We start from the raw sequence: 19,527 nt of genomic DNA on the forward strand, positions 1-19,527 counted from the left end.
ACAGAAACTGCCCTTAAAACCTTTGGTAAGCAATCTCTAATTTTCTCATCCTAACTCCATACCTACTCTAGTAGTGTGGCAACCATTATCAGATTATTAGAACTCAATCTGTCTTCATTAGCTCTGGACATGTGTGAGTCACTAACATCTTCCTGTAAACAGACTGCTTAGCAAAGTACTTATTAGTATTTTGTAATACATCAGAGTAATACCATTTGAAACAACATTACTATTGTATGTAGAGACTTCTTAATTTGTTACAAAGGCTACCCAGTGATACCTTGTTTGTTTTCAAAGGCTACTTAGGGAAAAGACGCTCATGAATTAGAGATCAGAATGACTATCAAAGAAAGACACTAGAACACTACCAAAGATTCCGTAGTCTATGCTGACTCCTCATCTATGCCTACATTTGCGAGCTCAATATTTTCTCATTTTCAAGTTTGTGCACTTAAGTATGCATAGCCTCAAACGTATTTAACACTAGAAAAGTGGGCACAAATTCAAAGATTTTGCATTAGGGCACACAAAAAAATAAAGAAGAGATATTGCTATGAATAAACTTGGAACTTGACCCTACCTGAGTCTTCAGCAGTCATCAAAGTAGTAGCAAGATCCAGCTGCTTCGTAACAGATAGAGAGCAAAATCAGGTAGCCAGGCACACACCAGCCACAGCGGTGTCTCACTGATTATAAGTAAGAATCACAAGGAGCTAAAGACAACCAGAGTGTGAAAAGAACTCAGGCAAAGTTACAGTAACTTATCAGGTACAAGGTGAAGCAAAAAAAAAACTCAGTCCATAGGCCAACAAAGCCTATAGCCATGCAAAACCATAACAGCGCAAAGAACAACTAAACCCCAGGCCAGAGCTTAAATGATGTCCTTTCAACTGCGGGCAGTGGGTGGAAGGAAGCACCAGCTGAGGCTGGTCAAGGTCATTAAGGCATATTGGTGCACTCAGAGGCCCGACATCATTTTGGAGCCAATACCAACAGATGGATTGCACATGGCTAGAATCAATTAGCAAATACCTGAGGAAAAGGACAGCAAGAAGTTCATTCCATGTTTTCTTGGTTTCACTGTATCACTGCACTGCTATATATTTTTCATTTCACCAGATCAAGATCAAGGTCATGAAAGATAATTAAGAAAAGTCCACAAATGCGTACATTTTTTTATCCCAATTTTGCAGACTCTGCCAACACTGTCTAAACCTCCCATATTTACATTTTCCTGCAAAAAGACTGTTTGTAGGAAAGCATTTACTGTGCTTTAGTCTGGGACATGTATCTTCTCCCCACATTTTTTCCTGATACTCGCTGCATCTTTTAACTCTGAAACATTCCTGATATCCTACTTGAAACAGCAGGAAAAGATGGTACAGGCTTATCTCTGCAGGAATTCCTCAGCTGTGCTTGTGGTCTAATCTACAGTGGACAGTATGGTACAGACTACAGTCTCAATCAAAACAAAGGGTCAGAAAGAAAAAACTCAGTAGCAGACTTCCATTGCACTCTTCTCAAGTTGCCACCTTCTGTGCTTGCATAGGGAGGAGCAGGTAAAGAACATAAAAGATAAAACTAGCTCGGACTATTTTTGAACTATTTCTTTTGGCTGTTTTTGTTTGCACTATTACAAAGCCTTGGCAGCAAGGAAAATATTTTTAGAATAGCAGATTTCTTGCTTTGTTTTGCATCTGTTCCAAACTCTTACAATTATATTTGAACAGCTGGCCAGTAACATGCAACCATCAAATATGGCAATGACATACGATCACAGTGTTCTCTGTAGAGGACTGCGGTTTCAAAGCTGAGGTAAACCCTCAGATGTGCACATCTTGGTCTTAGAGGTACATGTTCAGATTTAAATAATACTTTTTATTTTTCTTGAATTGAGCTTTCTATTGGCAATGAAGAATAAACAAGTACTCATTATATCAAAATAAAAACCTGGAACTGCTCAGCAGAAAAGAATTTCCTGGTGCTGTTGTTAGGACTAGAACCAGAGGAGCTCAGTCTGGCCATATGGCATTACCATGTTACACGTAGAGTTTTGAAACTGGTGGGGGGCAAGGGGGTTATACAAATGTATAAAGAAGTTCAGAAAAAAAAAACATTGATGAGTATTCATGTCATCTTCTATGCCCTCATCTACTTTGTATCACTGGATCCAGGGTATACACAACCTAATTCTAAAATCCACAGTAACAATCTTAGGGCCAGCCAGCTATGTTGTCCTCCTACGTTACCTGCCTGCTGACCTATACAGCAAAGCTTGAATTTATGCCTACAAGCAAAGCTTGAATTTATGCCTACAACCTCCACAAAATCTATTACATTTAAAGAATTTTAAGCAGATTTCAAGGCTATTTTCTTTGTGTAGGAAGTCACATTGACATAACCTAAACTCTCAAGTGAAGTTTCTTGTAACTGCTGCAACACACACCATAGTTAGCAGTTATATTACTGATCAGAGATTTTTATGCTCATACTGAGGGAGATGTGTACAGCAGCTTCACTCCAAAATGTCAGTGAAAAAGAAAAGGCAAAAGTAATTAGCTGCTGGAGAAAACTGCCAACTGTCACAGTACACATTGCTGAAGTGCTGGAGAACACTGACAACTGTCACAGTACACATTGCTGAAGTGCTGAAGCAACATTCTTAATGGACAATGATTTTTACAAATAATTAGTGTGCAGCTTTGCAGACTGCTTCTCACGTTTGTCTTGTTGCAGGTTCCCTTTCCCCTTCCGCTTTTTCTTCTGCTTGCACATCAGCTTTCAGCACTGCAGCACTGGGATGGCTGACAGCCACCACAGCCCCAACCTAAAAGGTAAAACCCCCCACAAACAACAAAATAAAATAGAACTGGGACTTGCTTATTTTCACCAGCTGAATAAACTGCAAAACCAGAAGACAGAACAGTGGAGCCCTGACGCAGCAGCATGCTGGAGTGTGAGCATCACTGTCATGCACCTTCCTAAACCTGGGATTCTTTTTCACGCCGACCCCTCGCCCCGGTTTGTGAAAACGCGGAGCTGCTGCCGGCTTTCCCTGACAGCTCCTTCCCCGCCCTCCCCGGGCAGCACCACTGCACTGGTGCGGTGCAGGATGCAGCAAGGCACATGTGGAAAATAAGGAATAAAAATTAAAAGGCAAAGACCATCTCCTTCCCCGCACGGAGGGCCAGCCCCGGGGTGGCGGCGGCAGCAGCAGCCCCTAGCCCTTTAAGCTGCCCACCCGGGCCGCAGGCCGCGGCAGCTGCTGGCGGCTATTTATACGCGGGAGGCGGCGGTCGCCGGGCGTCTTGCGTGGGGCGGTCCCGGTAGCGATGGCGGGGCCTGGGCCGGGACTGGAGGCTGGTATGGCCACGGCTCTTTCCTCTACGCCGGTAAGCGGGACCCACTCTGTCGACCGTGCCGCCGCCTTGCTGCTGAGCCCGACGCGACTAAGCCGGCTGCAGGAGAAGGAGGAGCTGCAGCGGCTCAATGACCGGCTGGCCGCCTACATCGATCGGGTGCGGGCGCTGGAGGCCGAAAACTCGGTGCTGCAGCAGCGGGTGGCCGAGCAGGAGGAGGGCACCGACCGGGAGCTTAGCACACTACGTCTCCGCTATGAAGCAGAACTGGCCGACGCCCGCCGGGCGCTGGATGACATCGCCATGGAGCGGGCCACGCTGCAGGTGGAGCTGGGAAAGATTGGCGAGGAGCACCGGCAGTTGCACAGCAGGTCGGTGCTCGGCCCTTCTGCTGCTGCTGACGGCCCTGAGCAGAGCTCTCGGGGGAACAACCTAGGGTTGCCCTTTTCTGGGGCTCTTGCAGGGTAGGGGCTGTTACTTGCCAGCAGCTGTGTGCTGGGGAGTCAGTGCTGTAGGGTGTCTGGGTCATGGCAGTAGTAATACCCCAGAGGTATATCCCTGCAGGACTGGAGTGTTTTGGGTTAGGAGAAATCCTAATTCAGTTCTGAGGATGTGCTGTAGGGATCCCCCTCTGAATGCCTCCTATTGTAGTGCTGCCAGGATGCTTTGGCACCTTCCTATGATGGGTATGGGACTCCCCCAGAATTTGGGGTGTTGGGTGGCCTTATAGGAATAGTACCCCATGAATGCACAGCTGAGTGGGTTTGGTACCACACCTGTGTTTATAAACATTTAAGTTACTATGCTGGAAAACATCTAGTAAGTTATGGTGGTAAGAGTCTGTATATGCAGTTGGCTCACACCTTGGGGTGGCTTTTTAGCTCAGACATTGCTTAGAGGGGAAGATGGTTCTGTAAGCAGAATAGGTTGTTCTGTAAGCAGTCTAACTTACCTGGTACTGCACAGAAATTGGCCTAGTGGCTTTTAGGTCTGTATTTATATGCCCTGGGGATGAACTGCCTGCTGCTTCAGGCTTGACTTTCTTGCAAGCTGTGTAGCCTGAGCCTGGAATCACTTTGCTGTCTAGTCTCACCAAGCCGGGAAAAGGGTGGCCCAATGCAATCAAATCCTTTTGAAGGCAGGAAGAAGGTGGGTAGTGAAGGGGAGGGAACAAGTGTCCAATCCCAATAAGCTTCCTTCATGGGAAGTGCTGGCATTGATAGTTACTTTAATCCTCTATTGTACTGCTAAATCAATCAAAGACTTGCAATAATTTGTGTGTCCACAGGCCCCCAAAATCTTGCTATAAGCTTGTATCCTAGCAACTTTAGGCATCAGCTTTTTAGTGCTTGTATGGGGCAAATGCTACCCCTTCATAGGCTCATAAGACTTAAGTAGCTGTTCTACTTGGGAATAAAATGTGGTTTTACTCTAAGCTTCTGTTTTCAGCTGCTTAGAAGTTCTTGGGCTTGTCTTGTTCATGCTGGGTTTTGGCTTGTAAATCTGTTTCATAAATCTAACCAGCCACTTGAGTGGACAGTGAGGAAGAGAGGTAATACCAGTCCTAAAACTTTTTTGCTGCTCATTGTGTTTGTGTAACTCTGTTTCTAAAGCTTTAGGCTTGGCAGGTATGCAGTTCTCTGGACTAATATTTTTTTCTTTAAAGTAACTGGTCTTAGAAGTGGTTAAATTTATAGTCCAGGAAATTATACATGCTACATGCTGCTTTCTGAAAGGACTAGACTGAGTTCCTAATACAAGTGTTTTCTGTCTGGGCTGCCTAACTGCAAATGTCTCAGATGACTTGGAACAAACTACTTTGAGGGTATCATGCCCTTTATATACACACCCTTTAAATAACCTGAAACTCTTATAGGATGGAATGTCACCAGATAATTTCCCAACAGAATTAACAATGGGCTTTTATTAATCAGTGGTAAAGAGATGTAAAGCTTCAGCAATAATGAAGTGTGCTTGCATTTCAACCTCTTTCTTACTAGTTACACAGTGGTAATTGGAAGTAGGCCAAAGATGTTTGGGGAGGAGGAGCTGTGGATAAGCATATCAGTTGGTTGAATTCAGAGCCTGAGGAAGGTCAAAGCAACTACAGTAGCATGGCAGGGAATGACAAGACCGGTTTCTGCATTAGTGACTGTAGGTATGCATTTTGCCACTGACCTGACATATGTGGTATAGCCAGCTGAAGCAGTAGGAATGAATTCTGCAAGTACTGTTCATGTCCCTGAGTCTTGGCAAATTTGTTTCAAACATACTTGAACTCTTTTGGTAAAATTATTTGAATTCTCAAGGTAAAGCATATGTTACATTATGACTTGCAAGGAATGTGATTGGCAGTGCCTCCAAGTTGTTGCTTGAAGTTGATAGCAAATAAACCATGCTTAGTACTGGAATGGTTGGTGTATGGGATGTTGTAGAGTACTGTAACTGTCGCTGCTTGCTACATAATAATGTGGTGTTCTGACCCCCAAACTTAGTTTAAAAGAGTTGTAAGTCTTCTTTTCAAAGCAAGACTTACAAAATTGCTGTACTTAAGGATGGAAGTATTCACTTCGGTGTTCTCTGTAAACAATATTGTCAGGAAAGAATATAGAAAATCTGAAACTGTCTGTCCAGGGCCTTGTATCAGGAAAGGGGACTGTTAAAACACAGATACTAATGGAGTTTGTCCTGAACACACTTTGTCATATTATTGTAAGATGAAACAGTCAATATTATAATCATGTAGTGTTATTGATGTAATGGTTGATACCATAACTAATACTCACTGTGTTAGCAGAGATTCCAAAAGGCAGGTAACTAATACCAAGAAAATAAAGAAACCTGTAAATACTAAAAAAACCTATAACACGTTACTGTTATTTCCATTGTAACCTCAGTAGAATTACCTTTTTATTAGAGTCTGAGTCAAGAATAAATAACTTCTAGCAAAACATTCGGGTTTACATCATGAGGACACAATCAGCCAATGTCTGAGTAGCAGGCCTTCAAGGACCTGCTGTAGCCACATGCCCAGGCCTGTGTTGGAACTAACCATACCTGCATCTCTTCCAGCAGATGTTTGTGTAACCCTTTTCTTAAATTCCAGATGATGGAGATTCCAGAATATCCCCCCAGGCAATATGATTCAGTGTTGAACTACCGTTAGTTTCCTCTCCCTAACATCAAACCTGAATATTCCTCCCTGCAATTTGACTGCAACTTCCTGTCTTTTTCACAACAGACATGGAAAACAGATTCCCTTCCTCTATGCAGCAGTCTTTCATGGATGTAAAGACTGTTATGTCTCCTGTCACTTTTCTCTTCTCTAGACTAAACAACCCTTAGTTTTTCCGATCTTTCCTTGCAGTCTAAGCTTTCTAGAGCTGATCAGTCCTGCAGAATGACTTTGGACTGTCTCCAGCTGGTCTACTCAGTTATCAACTGGGAAACTCATTGTATGAATTGGTCACAACTCAGCCACTTGGCAGACCTCATTTTTCTAAATTGAACACTTTAGTCTTTCCAATCTCAAATCTCAGATTTGAGCAGGTAGTCAGACTCCGGATTAGTTAGGTAACTGCGAGGATTTTGGAAGTTGGAGCAATCTGGGGAACATACCACCCCTTTCTCTGACAGGAACTCGCTGTAGGCCCAACGTTTCTCTAGTGTGGCACTAAGTAAAACTGGCAACTTGAGCAGCTTTTACCATACCGGGGTACGTGAAGGCCCTGTATCTGGGTATTTGCACAGGAAGATGGCCCTGTTCTGAAGGCCAGACTTCTCTTGCTCTGTAATTCTGTAGTGCTAAGGAGGGAAGAGCTTCCTGAGGGAGAAGGATCCCTTGCACAGGTGCTGTGAGGGAGGGGTGGTTGCTGCCCTGTGGCAGGAGCTGAGGGGCTGTAGGAGGCCAAGCCCCAGCTGGAGGTGTGGGGCTGATCAGGGCTGGGCTGGTGGCCTCCTGGGGACAAAACTTCCCCTGTACTGTGGGCAGGTGGGAGGCTGCAGGGGAGGAGGAATGAGAGCTCTGGCAGCCAGAGCTGTGCTCTGCCTCTAGCTGCAGGGCGGGGTGACTTTGCCCCTCTGTGACGTCATCACCTCCAGAAAGTGGGCTGGAGCCTGCCCCAGCTTGGCACCTCCCTGTGGTGGGGCAGTCTGCGTGCCTGTGCCTGCCTGGTTAGTGACATGAGGGGCTCGGAGCCCTCGTGAGCTTTAATGGTTAAGAGGCACCTTACCAGGAAGCTGGTTGTGGCCTTTGCTGCTGAAAGGCGGTGTCTGTGTGAGCGGTGGCTTCAGTGGTGGCAGGTCACGGGTGAACTTCAGCTTCGAGCGTGACTAGGCCTTCCCTGTGGAGACAGCGGCCTGTGACGTCCTTTCCCTCTCTCGTTTGCAATGCCGTGGTAAGTAGCTGGCTTCAGCATCGGATTTGCACAAAATGAGCTGGAAAACAGGTCAGAAATCTTTCTGGTTAAACAAGTGATGCTTGTCTGAGGGCCCTGTCTGGTTTGTTTTACAGCCTACCCTGTACTCTCACTGCAAGTGTTAACTGACCTCCCTTCTGTTTCAGTTCTGCCACAGACCCCCGTGAAGGTAAACACATGAAAACCCAACTTCCTCCCTCACGAGCTGCAACTTACAAATGTAAAACTTTCACTTGTAGGAATTCAAAGAAAGAAGCTGATTTAAAACTGGCACAGGCTCGTATGAGAGATCTTGATGCTCAGCTGAACGCGAAGGAAGCTGAGTTAGCAACGGCTTTGAGTGAAAACCGCGCTTTAAAGAATGACCTTCATGAATTAAAGGATCAAGTAGCCACTGTAAGCCTTGTTCCTGGAACTGCAACTTTGCTTTTGTTCCTGAAGCTTTTACTTGTTTTTTCCCAACTAGTTAGATTTAAAAGCAGGGCAAGGCTGTTACCTATGGCAATGACAGGTAGACAGAAAGACTTCTGCGATCTTGCTGAAAGCAAATGCTACTGGTGGTTAGGCCTGTTAAAACTTTCCCCTGTTGTAGGTACCTTTAATTCTACTGTATGACCACAGTATGTAATGCTGCTTTTTCTAAGGACAAAGGAAGTTGAAATGTGTTGTACTGCTATAGCCCCTGTAGCAGTCTCTAATATGTCAGTAAAGGGAGCATTTAATGATTCACTATGCTTCAGCCTAGGTAGAATACATAAGAAATTCTGGCTGCTTACTTTTTTAGGCTCTAGTGATACTAAAATGAACCAAGTTGCTAATCTAGCAATGCATTTCAAAGAACATAGCTTTTCTATCTTCATGTTTTTAATATGATCACTGAAGAAGCTAATATCAAAATTTTAGGATGAAAACTTAAAAACCAAACTAATCCAAAACAAGCAACAAACTTGTATCATTAAAGCAGCACACTCCAGCACTGGAAGTGTATAGTAGTTTATAAACATATATAACTTATAACCTTTATATTTTAACGTATTTGTTATTTATAACGTATGCAACATATAACCTTAATATTTGAAGGTTTTCGCTAGTTAAGCATCAAGCAAATGATATTGGGAGTTAGTGACAAGTTTGGAATATGTAGTGTTGTGAAGGGAAGAATGTATATGGATGGTACAATTAATCATAAGTCTGCTTTGAGGAGTCTAAGTTAGTTGGTGGAATTAAGGGCAGCTCTGTATTTGCCTTGGGGGAAATCTGGTCTACATAACAATTAGAATTTTTCTAGTTGCTTACATGCTACATCCTACTGAAATAAGAACTTAAACAGCGTTACCAACTTGACTTTGTTTTGTGATTGGTGTGGGAATGAAATTGACCTGTAGTAAGTTGACTGTCTTAGTTTGGAAAACTGACCTTCTAATTCTTACTACCTTGATGTTTTTTTTTTTTTTTTTTTTTTTTTTTTTTTTTTTTTTTAGCTGGAGCTGTCACTACAAGATACCAAAAAGCATCTGCACGGTGAAATGTTGAGAAGGGTGGATCTGGAAAATCACATGAAAACTCTGCAGGAACAAATGGCATTCCAGAAGCGCCTTCATGAAGATGTATGTTTTGGCTTATTAACAAGGATTTTTTTTTTTAGGTGCCTGTGATCCCTGGATGCACTTAAAAGCAATGTTAAGATGTGCTTTATCCTTAAAAAGGTAACTAGCTGAGTCAACCCGTAAGAGTCCATCAGACAATAGAATCCACCTAATTAGAAAGACTTCAAGAAGGTACACAAGCTCATATTACTTGGCATAGTACTAATAGGCATTTGGAATATGAGAATTTTCTCAGGTTGCACTTCTGAAGGTAACTACAACTCCAGTATACTACTTTGTGCAACTGCAAATGCATATATTACAGTTAAATGATTCCAGATGTTTACTAGAAGCCTAAAATAATCAAAAGTTAAATCTCCTTTTAATAAGCAATTTACGTTCCCTACTTCCTTAACAATTATCAAAGGTGTCTGGTAACCTTTGTGTAAGAAGTTGGTACATAGAACTAAACATGTGAATGTAAACCAACTTTCTTCTGACTGAATCTGTGTGGCTTAAGTGATAATTTGAGATTCCCTAATCAACTGCTGTGAATTAAAAAATAAATGAGGTAACAGCGCTTAAAGAAACTGAAGTGTGTTCTAAGTGAAGGAAAGCATAAAAAGCCATCTAGTCCAAGGAGTAAGTCATAAAACTAAAATATTAACTACTGCATTTATTAGCTTAAGCAATTTTGGCAGTGAGGTGGCATAACAGCCCAGTGCAGCTAGCAAGGTGGAAGTACCTGATCTAATGGATGAACATCCAAGGTCTAAAGAAAGGTGGATTACTGTGAACTTGGTGATAAATCGGCTTCAATACTGAATGACTTGTTAAGATGGTACAGTGAGTTCAGTCTCAAATCAAACTGTATTTGCTTGCTTATTCTCTGAGAAATTTCTTCTTCTAGGAGCTCAAGGAGACAAAAAAAATCCATGAGAGCAGGATAGCAGAAATAGAATCTGGCCGTAGGAGAGAATTTGAGAGTAAGCTCTCAGATGCTCTGCAGGGGCTCAGAAAACAACATGAAGAGCAAATTCAAGAATATAAAGAGGAACTGGAGCGAACATTCAATGCAAAAGTGAGTCTGTAAAAATGCAAATATAATAAATCTTAAGTTCCCTGTATCTTGATATGATTCAAGTCACACAGTATAGTATGATGCAAGACTGATGGAGCCTTTGCATTCAGTGTGGAGCTTCTTGGCATAGGTTATGGTACTTCAAAGCTGTGTGAAGTTCGACAACAAAACTACAAACACTTGGTCCCAAACAAAACTGGTTCAAGCAGAAATGCAGTCTGTTTGGGGAGTGATTAGGAATGGCTAATGTGATAAAGTTGATCATAATTCAGCTTGTCTGAAAAATCCAGGAACAAGGTGTGCTACGTTTGTATTAAGTAATTTAAGTGTTCTTGAATAAAACTTGATCTACTGGTTAAAGTTTTACTAAAATGCAGGAAACAAGGTATTCTTACAGCTCAACAAGAGCACTTTTTGTCCCTTCCCAGTTGCTAGTACTGGATAAGGAGGAGAAGGTGGATGTGGAGGTGGTTTGACAGTTTCTCAGAACTGGTCTCTCATTGTTTTCCCAGCATTATCCACAGACACAGGAAAAAGTATTACTTATACTTACTCTGGATGGGTAAGATACCAGGGGTTTCTGGGTTGATTGCAGCGTGTGGTATTGTTATCTTAAGCCACCTTTAATACTCCAGTGCAGAATTACATGATCTGCTACTCTGAACAAGTATATGTGTTCACTTCTTCCTGGTTCTTCTGGCTTCCTCTCCAGCTTTTTCACCCCCAACTTTTATGCCAACTCAGTGAATTCCTTTGGATGGTTCTGTCCAGGTTTCCACTGAAAAATCTGAGGGCTCTTTTTGTAGGAGCATGGCTTTAATTTATCCTTTCTTGGAACAAGTCAAGACTGAATTGTTCTAGAAATAGCTCAGTGCTGATTATAATAATGCAGGAACTGTTTAAGAAATAGAACTCTGGGGAGAGAGGAGTAGTTTGATAAGCACACCTAATATCCTGTAGCCTCATGCCTTGACAAGCAGCTTCTGAACATACTCCCCATTTTTATTCTGGAGAATCAATTTACTTAATATCTATACAAAGTCTTCATGCATCTGTAACTGAAATATCCTAATCCTGCAGTTTTCACTACCTGATTATTGCTGACTTTTTCTGACATGAATGTCAAATTTGTGTAAACCTCCCTGAAAAGCAAGGAAAAGCCTTCTGACCTGGACTTTATTGGTATCTGCACACTTAAGTAGAACATAATTATTTCCAGATGTAAGAGCTGGAAATCACTTGGTTTTCCTTTCTTATTAAAAATACATGGTTGTAAGCGACTCATTACTAATAGTGACTTATCCATAGATGGAGAATATCCAGCAATCTGCAGCAAAAAATAGTGACTTTGCCAATGCTGCTCGGGAGGAGCTGATGGAAACAAAGCTGAGAGCTGATACTTTGACATCTCAAGTTCATCAATATCAAAGCCAGGTATAATCACTTTAATTTAGATACACAATTCAAAATATGGGCCTCTTCTCTAATCTTCAATTATGGTTTTAACTCTTTTTTTTTTTTCCATCCCCATAATTCTAGAATGCTGCTTTGGAGAACAGAATAAGAGAGCTACAGGAGATGCTGGAATATGATCGTGATCTCAACAGGAGACGTTTGGCTGAAAAAGAGAAAGAAATTATGCAAGTCCAGCAGCAGGCACAAACACAGCTGGAAGAATATGAAAATCTTTTAGACGTGAAACTAGCTCTAGATCTGGAAATAAATGCCTACAGAAAGATGCTGGAAGGAGAGGAACAGAGGTAGGCTATGAGAAGATATTCATATGAACTTTTTTCATCCAGAATCTCTACACTAACTCACCATATATTCTTCAGAATGTGAAGGAGGCAAGAAGTAAATATAAAGTATGTCATTAGTGCTGTAATTTAGTTCTTGAAGTACAGTATTCTGTAGGTGGTATTTATAATTCCTATCTACCACATGGGGCAGTAAAATGAAGTAATTTGATAAACCCAGCTGATAAAGCTCAAAGGTCCATCAGACATCCCTCAACTTTCTCCGTTTTTTTTTATTAGATCCTAGAGAAAGATCAAAGTTAGTGGTCAAGCTTCATGAATGAAACCGGGAGATTGTATCAGCTTCAAACTACCCAGACACTGTCTGCTGAGAACAACATGAACTCAATATACGCTAAGAAGGGTCAAAAACTTAACATGACTTCCACTAAAGACTGTGTCTGTAGAGACTATAAAGGAATACTTACTGGAGTTGGGAATATCTTATCAGCAGAAGCTTGCTATGAACTCTAGATCTGGGGCTGTCTTCCAGACTTAGAGGATACTTAGCTACTTTTGCCAGTAAAAATAAAGTTTATTCAAGACTTGATGGAAAGCTTGGCTATAGGAAGCTATTGGGCTTGGCTATAGTGGGAGAATAGGAGTGAGAAGAAATAGGCACATCAGATGTACAAGTGAATATTATCTGATTCTCTTTTAGGCTAAAGCTGTCGCCCAGTCTGTCTTCACACCGCATTGCAACTCCAGCAACAAGTCAAGGGCAACAGCTCCCACGTGGGAAGAAAAGGAAAATTAAAGCCAGAAAGAGAGCTCCTAGTACTGGATTTAAGACTGTTCAGCATGCTTCATCTTCTGGAAATGTATCTATTGAAGAAATTGATGCAGATGGGAAATTTGTTAGGCTTAGAAACAACTCTGATGAGGTACTGCTGTTCATTCAAGTCTGCATCACCTTTGGTATGGAGTACAACTGCTTGTGAACCAGTTTGTAGCTTAGTGAGAGATAACAGGGAAGAGTACTGCCAAAAACAGATGAAGCGGGGGCTCCTCAGCTAACCTGGCTGCTGTCAAGAGCAGACTAGAGACTGATTCTTTGGTTTGTTGTTTGGTTTTTTTAGTACTGCAGGTGTTCTGTTCACAGGGCTGTCTGGGAAATGCTTTTGGGTGGAGGGACACTGGTAATACCTTCAGTTGCTTCTCACCAGCTTCAGGCTAGTGCTACCAGAAATACTACTTATCTTTGATGAACTAAAGGTACTTAGTAAATCGGATAATGACAGCTTATTACTTAAAAATGCTTTAAATGGTTAGCACGTTCAGTAAATCTGATAGTACCTAATCTATGCAGGGAGTTTATTTAACCAACTAGATAATTCTTTGAGTAGTCGAATTTGCAAATCCAGAATTACTAGAACTAATCCTCAAGAGTTCCAAAACTTGTGGCTAGTAGCTTAGCCACTTCAGCCTTCCTCAGAATTGATCAGGTTCTTCTATGCTACAGGAATGGGACTAAAACGGGTGCTTGAGTATAGTAAGAACCTTGCACTTGTGTGGTGTGTTGGTGTGTAATGCTGAGAGAAATTTCTTGTCTCACAGGATCAGCTGCTACATGGATGGGCGTTAAGACGACATCTTGAGAGTGTGTCAGATGCAATATACAAATTTCCTTCAATGTTCACTCTTCAGGCAGGACAAGTTGTTACAGTAGGTAGTGGTTTTGTCAAAATTACTCTGTTTTTATTATGTTTTTATTATGCTCTGTTCTTATTATGTTAGGTTGCAATAGAGATTGGTGTATTAAGGAAAACCAACTTGAAGTGCCTAAAGAACTAAAAATCCTGATGTTATATGGAGAGGGAGATAGGGAAAATCCTTGCATTAACTTGGTCTGAAATGCCAATTAATAGTTCTTTAAAGCTAGACCTTGAATTAAACTTTGATCATCCCAGATAGGGAGGTGCTGTTATTGTGAACAGAATAAGTATCCTCTGGTTTATTCTTAGGCTTCCCCATACTCCTGTGTTTTAATGGAAGTTGTGCAAACTGAAAGCTGTAGTCCACTACAGGTCAACAATTCTGAGCTTGCAGTTCATGGTACTAAGCTGTGTTGGCTTTAAAATTGTACTCTAAGTACACTTAGTGATCAAAAAGCCTAAACTCTACACTCGATCCTCCAAATTCTGTACACGTGAGCTCAAGAGATCTGTGAGTGACCTAAGGCTAGAGGCTATCTTGTATACACAAATTGTCGGCTTGACTATGTCTGTAACTATGGCTCAAATGGTGTGTGTGTCCAAGTAAGCTACCTCTATATCAGGTAGAAGGCATTAACAACAGCCTTTTCTGCACTAATTGTTTTACAGTCTTCAGTAAAATAACCTTCTCAGATATTATCACCATTATTGGTAATCCTGAAAAGAACTAACCTGCCAGGGAGCAGAGTAGTTTGGTTTGTTACTGGCTGTCTCTGGTATTGGAATACTTAATAGTTTTATATGCTAAACAGAATCCTAATCTAACTACAAGTGAGATTCTTCAGAAGCTTACTCTAAATATGTTACAGATCTGGGGTGCATCTGCTGGTGTAAGCCCTGGTCCTAGTGATCTTGTCTGGAAGTCTCAGAAGTCTTGGGGAGCTGGGGATAATATTGGGGTTACACTCATCACAGATGATGGTGAGGTAAGTGATAGTATATAGCTTCTACTGTCCGAACACCAAACTTGCTTGTGCTTAATTCTTATGGGTTCTTGGTGGCAATTCTAGGAACTTGCAGAGAGAAAGATAATGCAGATACCCAGGGAAGAAGGTGATGAGCAAGATGATGATGATTATGAAGAAGTAACTGGAAGTGAAACAGAGTTTCCACCTCGGGTAAGCTGCCTGAAGTTTAAATACATGTTATCAACAATTATTCAATGGCCATTTCTTTTCATTACTGTATGAAAATACTTCCCTGAGTACTATCCATATCCTGCAACTCTTCAAATTTTTCTTGATGTCAGACCAAAAGAAGAAGAAAAAAGAAATGTTGTTTGGTGTCATGATAGTGGTTCCTGTGAGCATCTTTAAACATGTGAGATGGTGAGAATCACACTTGTTGTCTCATAGAAAACTTGCTTCACTAATAGTGCTTGCATGGCTTTGCATCAAAAGTGGAGTTGATGTTTTGCTTATTCTCTGATTGAATATGCTCAAATTGAGTTAATTATTTGGTCTCCTTACTGATACACTGAAAAATGAGCTTTAATGTCTGTTCCATCTCAACATCTAACAAACTTAAAAGCTCTTACCCCAGGAACAAAATGCAAACACTAACTATAAATATCTTCTGTGGAATAAAGTGACTTAACTGACACTCCAAATGGTGTCCCTGACTGGCTCTTAAGATAAATTCATAGTGAAGAAGCCTTGTATTTCCATTTCAAAAGTATTAAAAGGCTGAAATCAAAATTCTGTGTGTATTAAGGCCCTCTTCAATTCACGCATGAGTTTGAGGCACTTCTTTTACAGCTTATTTCCAGGAATAACAAATACTTTGCGCAGCAAAGTAAGTAAATCTCAGTCTTTTTTCAGTCATAAATACTCCTTGCAATACTTTCCAAGTGGAACTTCAGCACAGAAGCAGGTCATGCTAATGGAACTGATCTAGTTAAATAGAACAAGCATGTTTTGCATTCAGTATACCTGCAGCCCTTTGGCTGCAACTTGCATGTTGTAATGGCCTTTGAAAGATTCTAAACCCTCCAAAGGGCTTTTGACTAGCCATGTTGTAAGTCTGAACTTCTGCATATTGGACATTCCTGTGTCCTTTGATGTACTACTAGTCAGGTACCTTTAATTGTTGAAGTAGTCTAAACCAGCACTAAATACAAGGGCTTTAAATTGGTCATAACTGAATAATTATGGGCTGTACTTGACTCTTTGTTTCTTGACTTGAAATGGCACCAAATCTGCTTTGCTAGTACAAGCTCCAAGGCCCTGTGTGCAAGGAGTTGCCTAACTAAAAATTCATTCTCTTCCTCCTGCTGATAAGGCATGTTAAGCTGCCATAGCTCTTCCCAACTCTGATCCTACATGGTTACAAGGACTGGCATCTTACTGCACCAGGTCATTTCCTAGATATTTTCCAAATATACCTGTTTCAATTTAACTCATTAAGTACCTTAGTACTGTCTTTCTGAAGATGTACCTAAGAACAGGTTGTTACTGCCTGCTGCTCATTTCTTAAACTTGTCCTTCCAAACAGACAGTCTGGGTAAATCTCTTTCTACAATACTATCTGTTTTAAAGGATGCTTATCAGTACCCTGTACGTTCCATTCTTGTAGTATTTTCAGTGCCTCACTGAAGGAGGGTGACCCTGTTAAATACACTATTGAGAAAGGTTCTATAATGCTATTCTGGCCTTTGCGTTCTTAATACAAAGCATGCACCAGAATGGTTGAAGTAACACCAGTGGAAGCGTTAGGCTTATGAAAAGGTTTAGTTATACAAGCTTCTTCTCAAGTTTAGAGTGGGGCTTCTCCCCAAGTGTTTTCTAAAGGCTCTTTATGTGAATTGACTAATAAGATGGCTTGTTCAGCAATCAACATTGGAAAGCAAAAGTAACTTTTTTCCATACTCCTCTAATCTGTTTTATCAGCAACTTTACAGTGTAGTTGTGTGCCATTTATGGTAAGAATCAATTCTAGTATTTATAGTATTTCTACTCAAATCTTAATGCCATTCCTGTCTGCTGAATTCCTATCAAACTTTTGTCACACAGCTTCTGCTGCATTGTTAGCACTGAAATAATGGTGGCATAGTAGAAAATAGTTCAGTTCTTGCATGCAATAAAATGATGCAAAGAAAGCATGCTGTGCTTTAAAGGAAGGCAATGTTTCCATGGTTTTTGCTTCTGCTTTTACCATCCTAAATAGAGTAGCATGAATCTGCATGCCAGTGAAGTTTTAATGAGGTACTGATAGTGGACTTGATGACCTTTCATTAAATAAGGCTTGGGCTCATGTATTGCATGGACTCAAATTCTTGAAAGCTTTTATTTCCCCCCCAACCCCAAACCATCTAGTAGAGTTCAGGTATTGCCCTTCTTGAAAACCTGCTTTGCTTTATTAATAAGTAACTAAATCTATAAAATGCCGCAGTTCCCCACATTCCTATATGAGGAACAAGTAGGTAACCGGCAATAAATATGTTTGCACACATGCTAATGAGCCTCATGTCTTCATTTTTTATTTCTGCAGCAAAATGAGGATACGAGCTGTTCTGTCATGTAATATGGACAAAGATGATCATCTGAAAACACTATCAATCCCTGGTGACACAGACTATGTGTTTTGGCATCTTCTACAGTATTTGAAACTTGGAATTTGCATCTCCCATCTGACCTCTTTGTAAGAGATACTGTCAATAATACAAAGTTTCCTACCTTCTGATAGTGGACCCTGTCTGTGGATTCACTGATACAAACAGCTCCATGTGAAGTTAATTTTTACATTAAGACAAGGATGTGGTTTCCATAACCTGCTGAAACAGAGGAGGGTACAGAGTTTACAAAACTTCTATATATATGTATATGCTCTAGAAGGATGCTAAATACTTAACAATGACTATGGGCTGCGTCAGCTTTCTTAATATTCTAATATGGTGTTTCTCCAAAGGTAATTTGTTTCAGACCTGAGTGGGAAAACTACATGGGTCAGACCACATCCTAGCTTGCACCTTGAGCAAGTTTGAACCTTGCTGAAAGTAAAACACTCTCTTGAAGAGTGCTCCTGAAATGTTTCCTGTTCAGAGCCTGATACTGAATGAAACTGGTCTAGATCACTGCTAGAGAACTTCCTAGAATGAAACACTTAAATGTTAAAAGCAAGCTGTAAAAATATTCTTGTCTTATTTAATGTACTGTTCCTGTAATCTAGCACTTGGAAATCCACCAGTTTCAGTATTGTGTAGGTCTAGATACAGTATATAACACATACAGCTGTATCAACCTTAACTTGGAAAGACGTACCCTGTAAATGTGAAAAGGCATCTCATTCCAGCAGAGAAGGTACAGTAACTAGCAATATTAGCACTCATTAGTCCCAACAAGCCAGCTTTATAAGGGGCTAGGAAAAAAAAAACGTGCTGAGAAATTGCATCTAGAAAGCACCAACTGTACTAAAAGGTACATCACAAACATCTGCTCTTGGAGTCTTTACGTACCAAATCTCTGTGCAGTCTGCAATACTACTTTGTGTGTCTAATGGGTCAGTTGGGGGACTACTGTCTACTGGGCCAGTACGTAATTTATTGTAACTTGAATAGCTGTATTCCATGTAAAGCTTGACCTATAGCCTTCAAACTAGGCAGTCAGCCTCTGGGGTCACTGCATTCAATTATTCCTAGCCTCTTTTTATTAAAATGGTTATGTGCTGACTCTATGGTAAAGGGCCTTGATGAGCCACATAAAGCACAGCTCTATTTAAGAGTACCTGAGGTTACGGATTTCTCCAAATGCTGGAATAGGTTTTTGACTTCCTCTTCCCATGCCAAAGTATCCAGTTCTTGAATTAAGACCTGTTCTGTGTTAGGATGCAGTTGTTAAGATAAGGTTTTCGTTATACTAGCTTAAATTCTCTTAAATTATTTAAAAAACTAATCTTCAGACATCAAGAGTAGATGCTGGTTTAATACTTGCATTTTAGCAGATCTGGATTCTTCTTGTACCTTATGCAAGGTTATGGCAGCAGCTATTTCTATATTTATCTTGATTTCTTAAACTTTTTGTAACAGATTTTTCATGTATATAAAAGCAGTCTTGAACTTTAATATTTGCAGTTTAAATAATAAAGTTCTGTTTGTTCACTAATCTTGAGGGGCTCAAATGACTTTGAGCAATAAAACCTGGTGAGTTTAGGGAAGGTTCCCTGCAGACTGAAGAAACCTTCACAAATGCTGTGCTGCCCTGTTCCTCAAATAAAGTTGAGCTGCTATGGACTTGACAGAGTCTTCATTGTTTCAAATGAAGCCTCTTAACAGTGCAAGGGGAAGATGGTATTAAGCAACAATTTTGACATATTTGAACTATTGTGCAGGTCTTGATAGGAAAGAGTAGTGGTACAGGATCTTATTTGGTAATATCATTAGTGGCCCAGCACCCAAGATCTACCATGCAACCTCCAGCATAGTTTATGAAACTTGCTTCTAGCATGTAATCTTAAAAAGGCACATTTTAAAAAATCTATTTTCAAATCCTAATGTGCATGGATCTTGCCGCTAGCAAGCCTGAGACAGTTGGTTTCCTATAATGTCTCTCTCTGCTTTATCCTAATCAATAGCAGT

At 40.9% G+C, this 19,527-nt stretch overlaps 1 protein-coding gene across 2 annotated transcripts; it reads left to right on the forward strand.

Moving 5' to 3' along the window:
- Positions 1 to 3,003: 3,003 nt before the first annotated feature.
- On the forward strand, positions 3,004 to 19,052 carry LOC133209005 (lamin-L(III)-like). Of its 2 annotated transcripts, XM_061347301.1 has the most exons (12): positions 3,004 to 3,730; positions 8,017 to 8,173; positions 9,259 to 9,384; positions 10,274 to 10,444; positions 11,753 to 11,878; positions 11,984 to 12,204; positions 12,902 to 13,124; positions 13,798 to 13,905; positions 14,765 to 14,881; positions 14,966 to 15,073; positions 15,205 to 15,275; positions 17,445 to 19,052. In XM_061347301.1, the coding sequence occupies exons 1-11, from the start codon at positions 3,333 to 3,335 to the stop codon at positions 15,244 to 15,246; spliced, it is 1,797 nt and encodes a 598-aa protein (XP_061203285.1). In that variant the 5' UTR covers positions 3,004 to 3,332; the 3' UTR covers positions 15,247 to 15,275; positions 17,445 to 19,052. The 2 variants fall into 2 exon arrangements, with proteins under 2 accessions (XP_061203285.1, XP_061203286.1); XM_061347302.1 differs by lacking the exon at positions 15,205 to 15,275 and having other exon boundaries at positions 3,005 to 3,730.
- Positions 19,053 to 19,527: the final 475 nt, after the last annotated feature.

This window comes from Neopsephotus bourkii, unplaced genomic scaffold (assembly GCF_033783945.1).
Source record: "Neopsephotus bourkii isolate Nb327-2 ecotype Australia unplaced genomic scaffold, CSIRO-AGI_Nbou_v1 NB_318, whole genome shotgun sequence".
NCBI classification, from domain to species: domain Eukaryota; kingdom Metazoa; phylum Chordata; class Aves; order Psittaciformes; family Psittacidae; genus Neopsephotus; species Neopsephotus bourkii.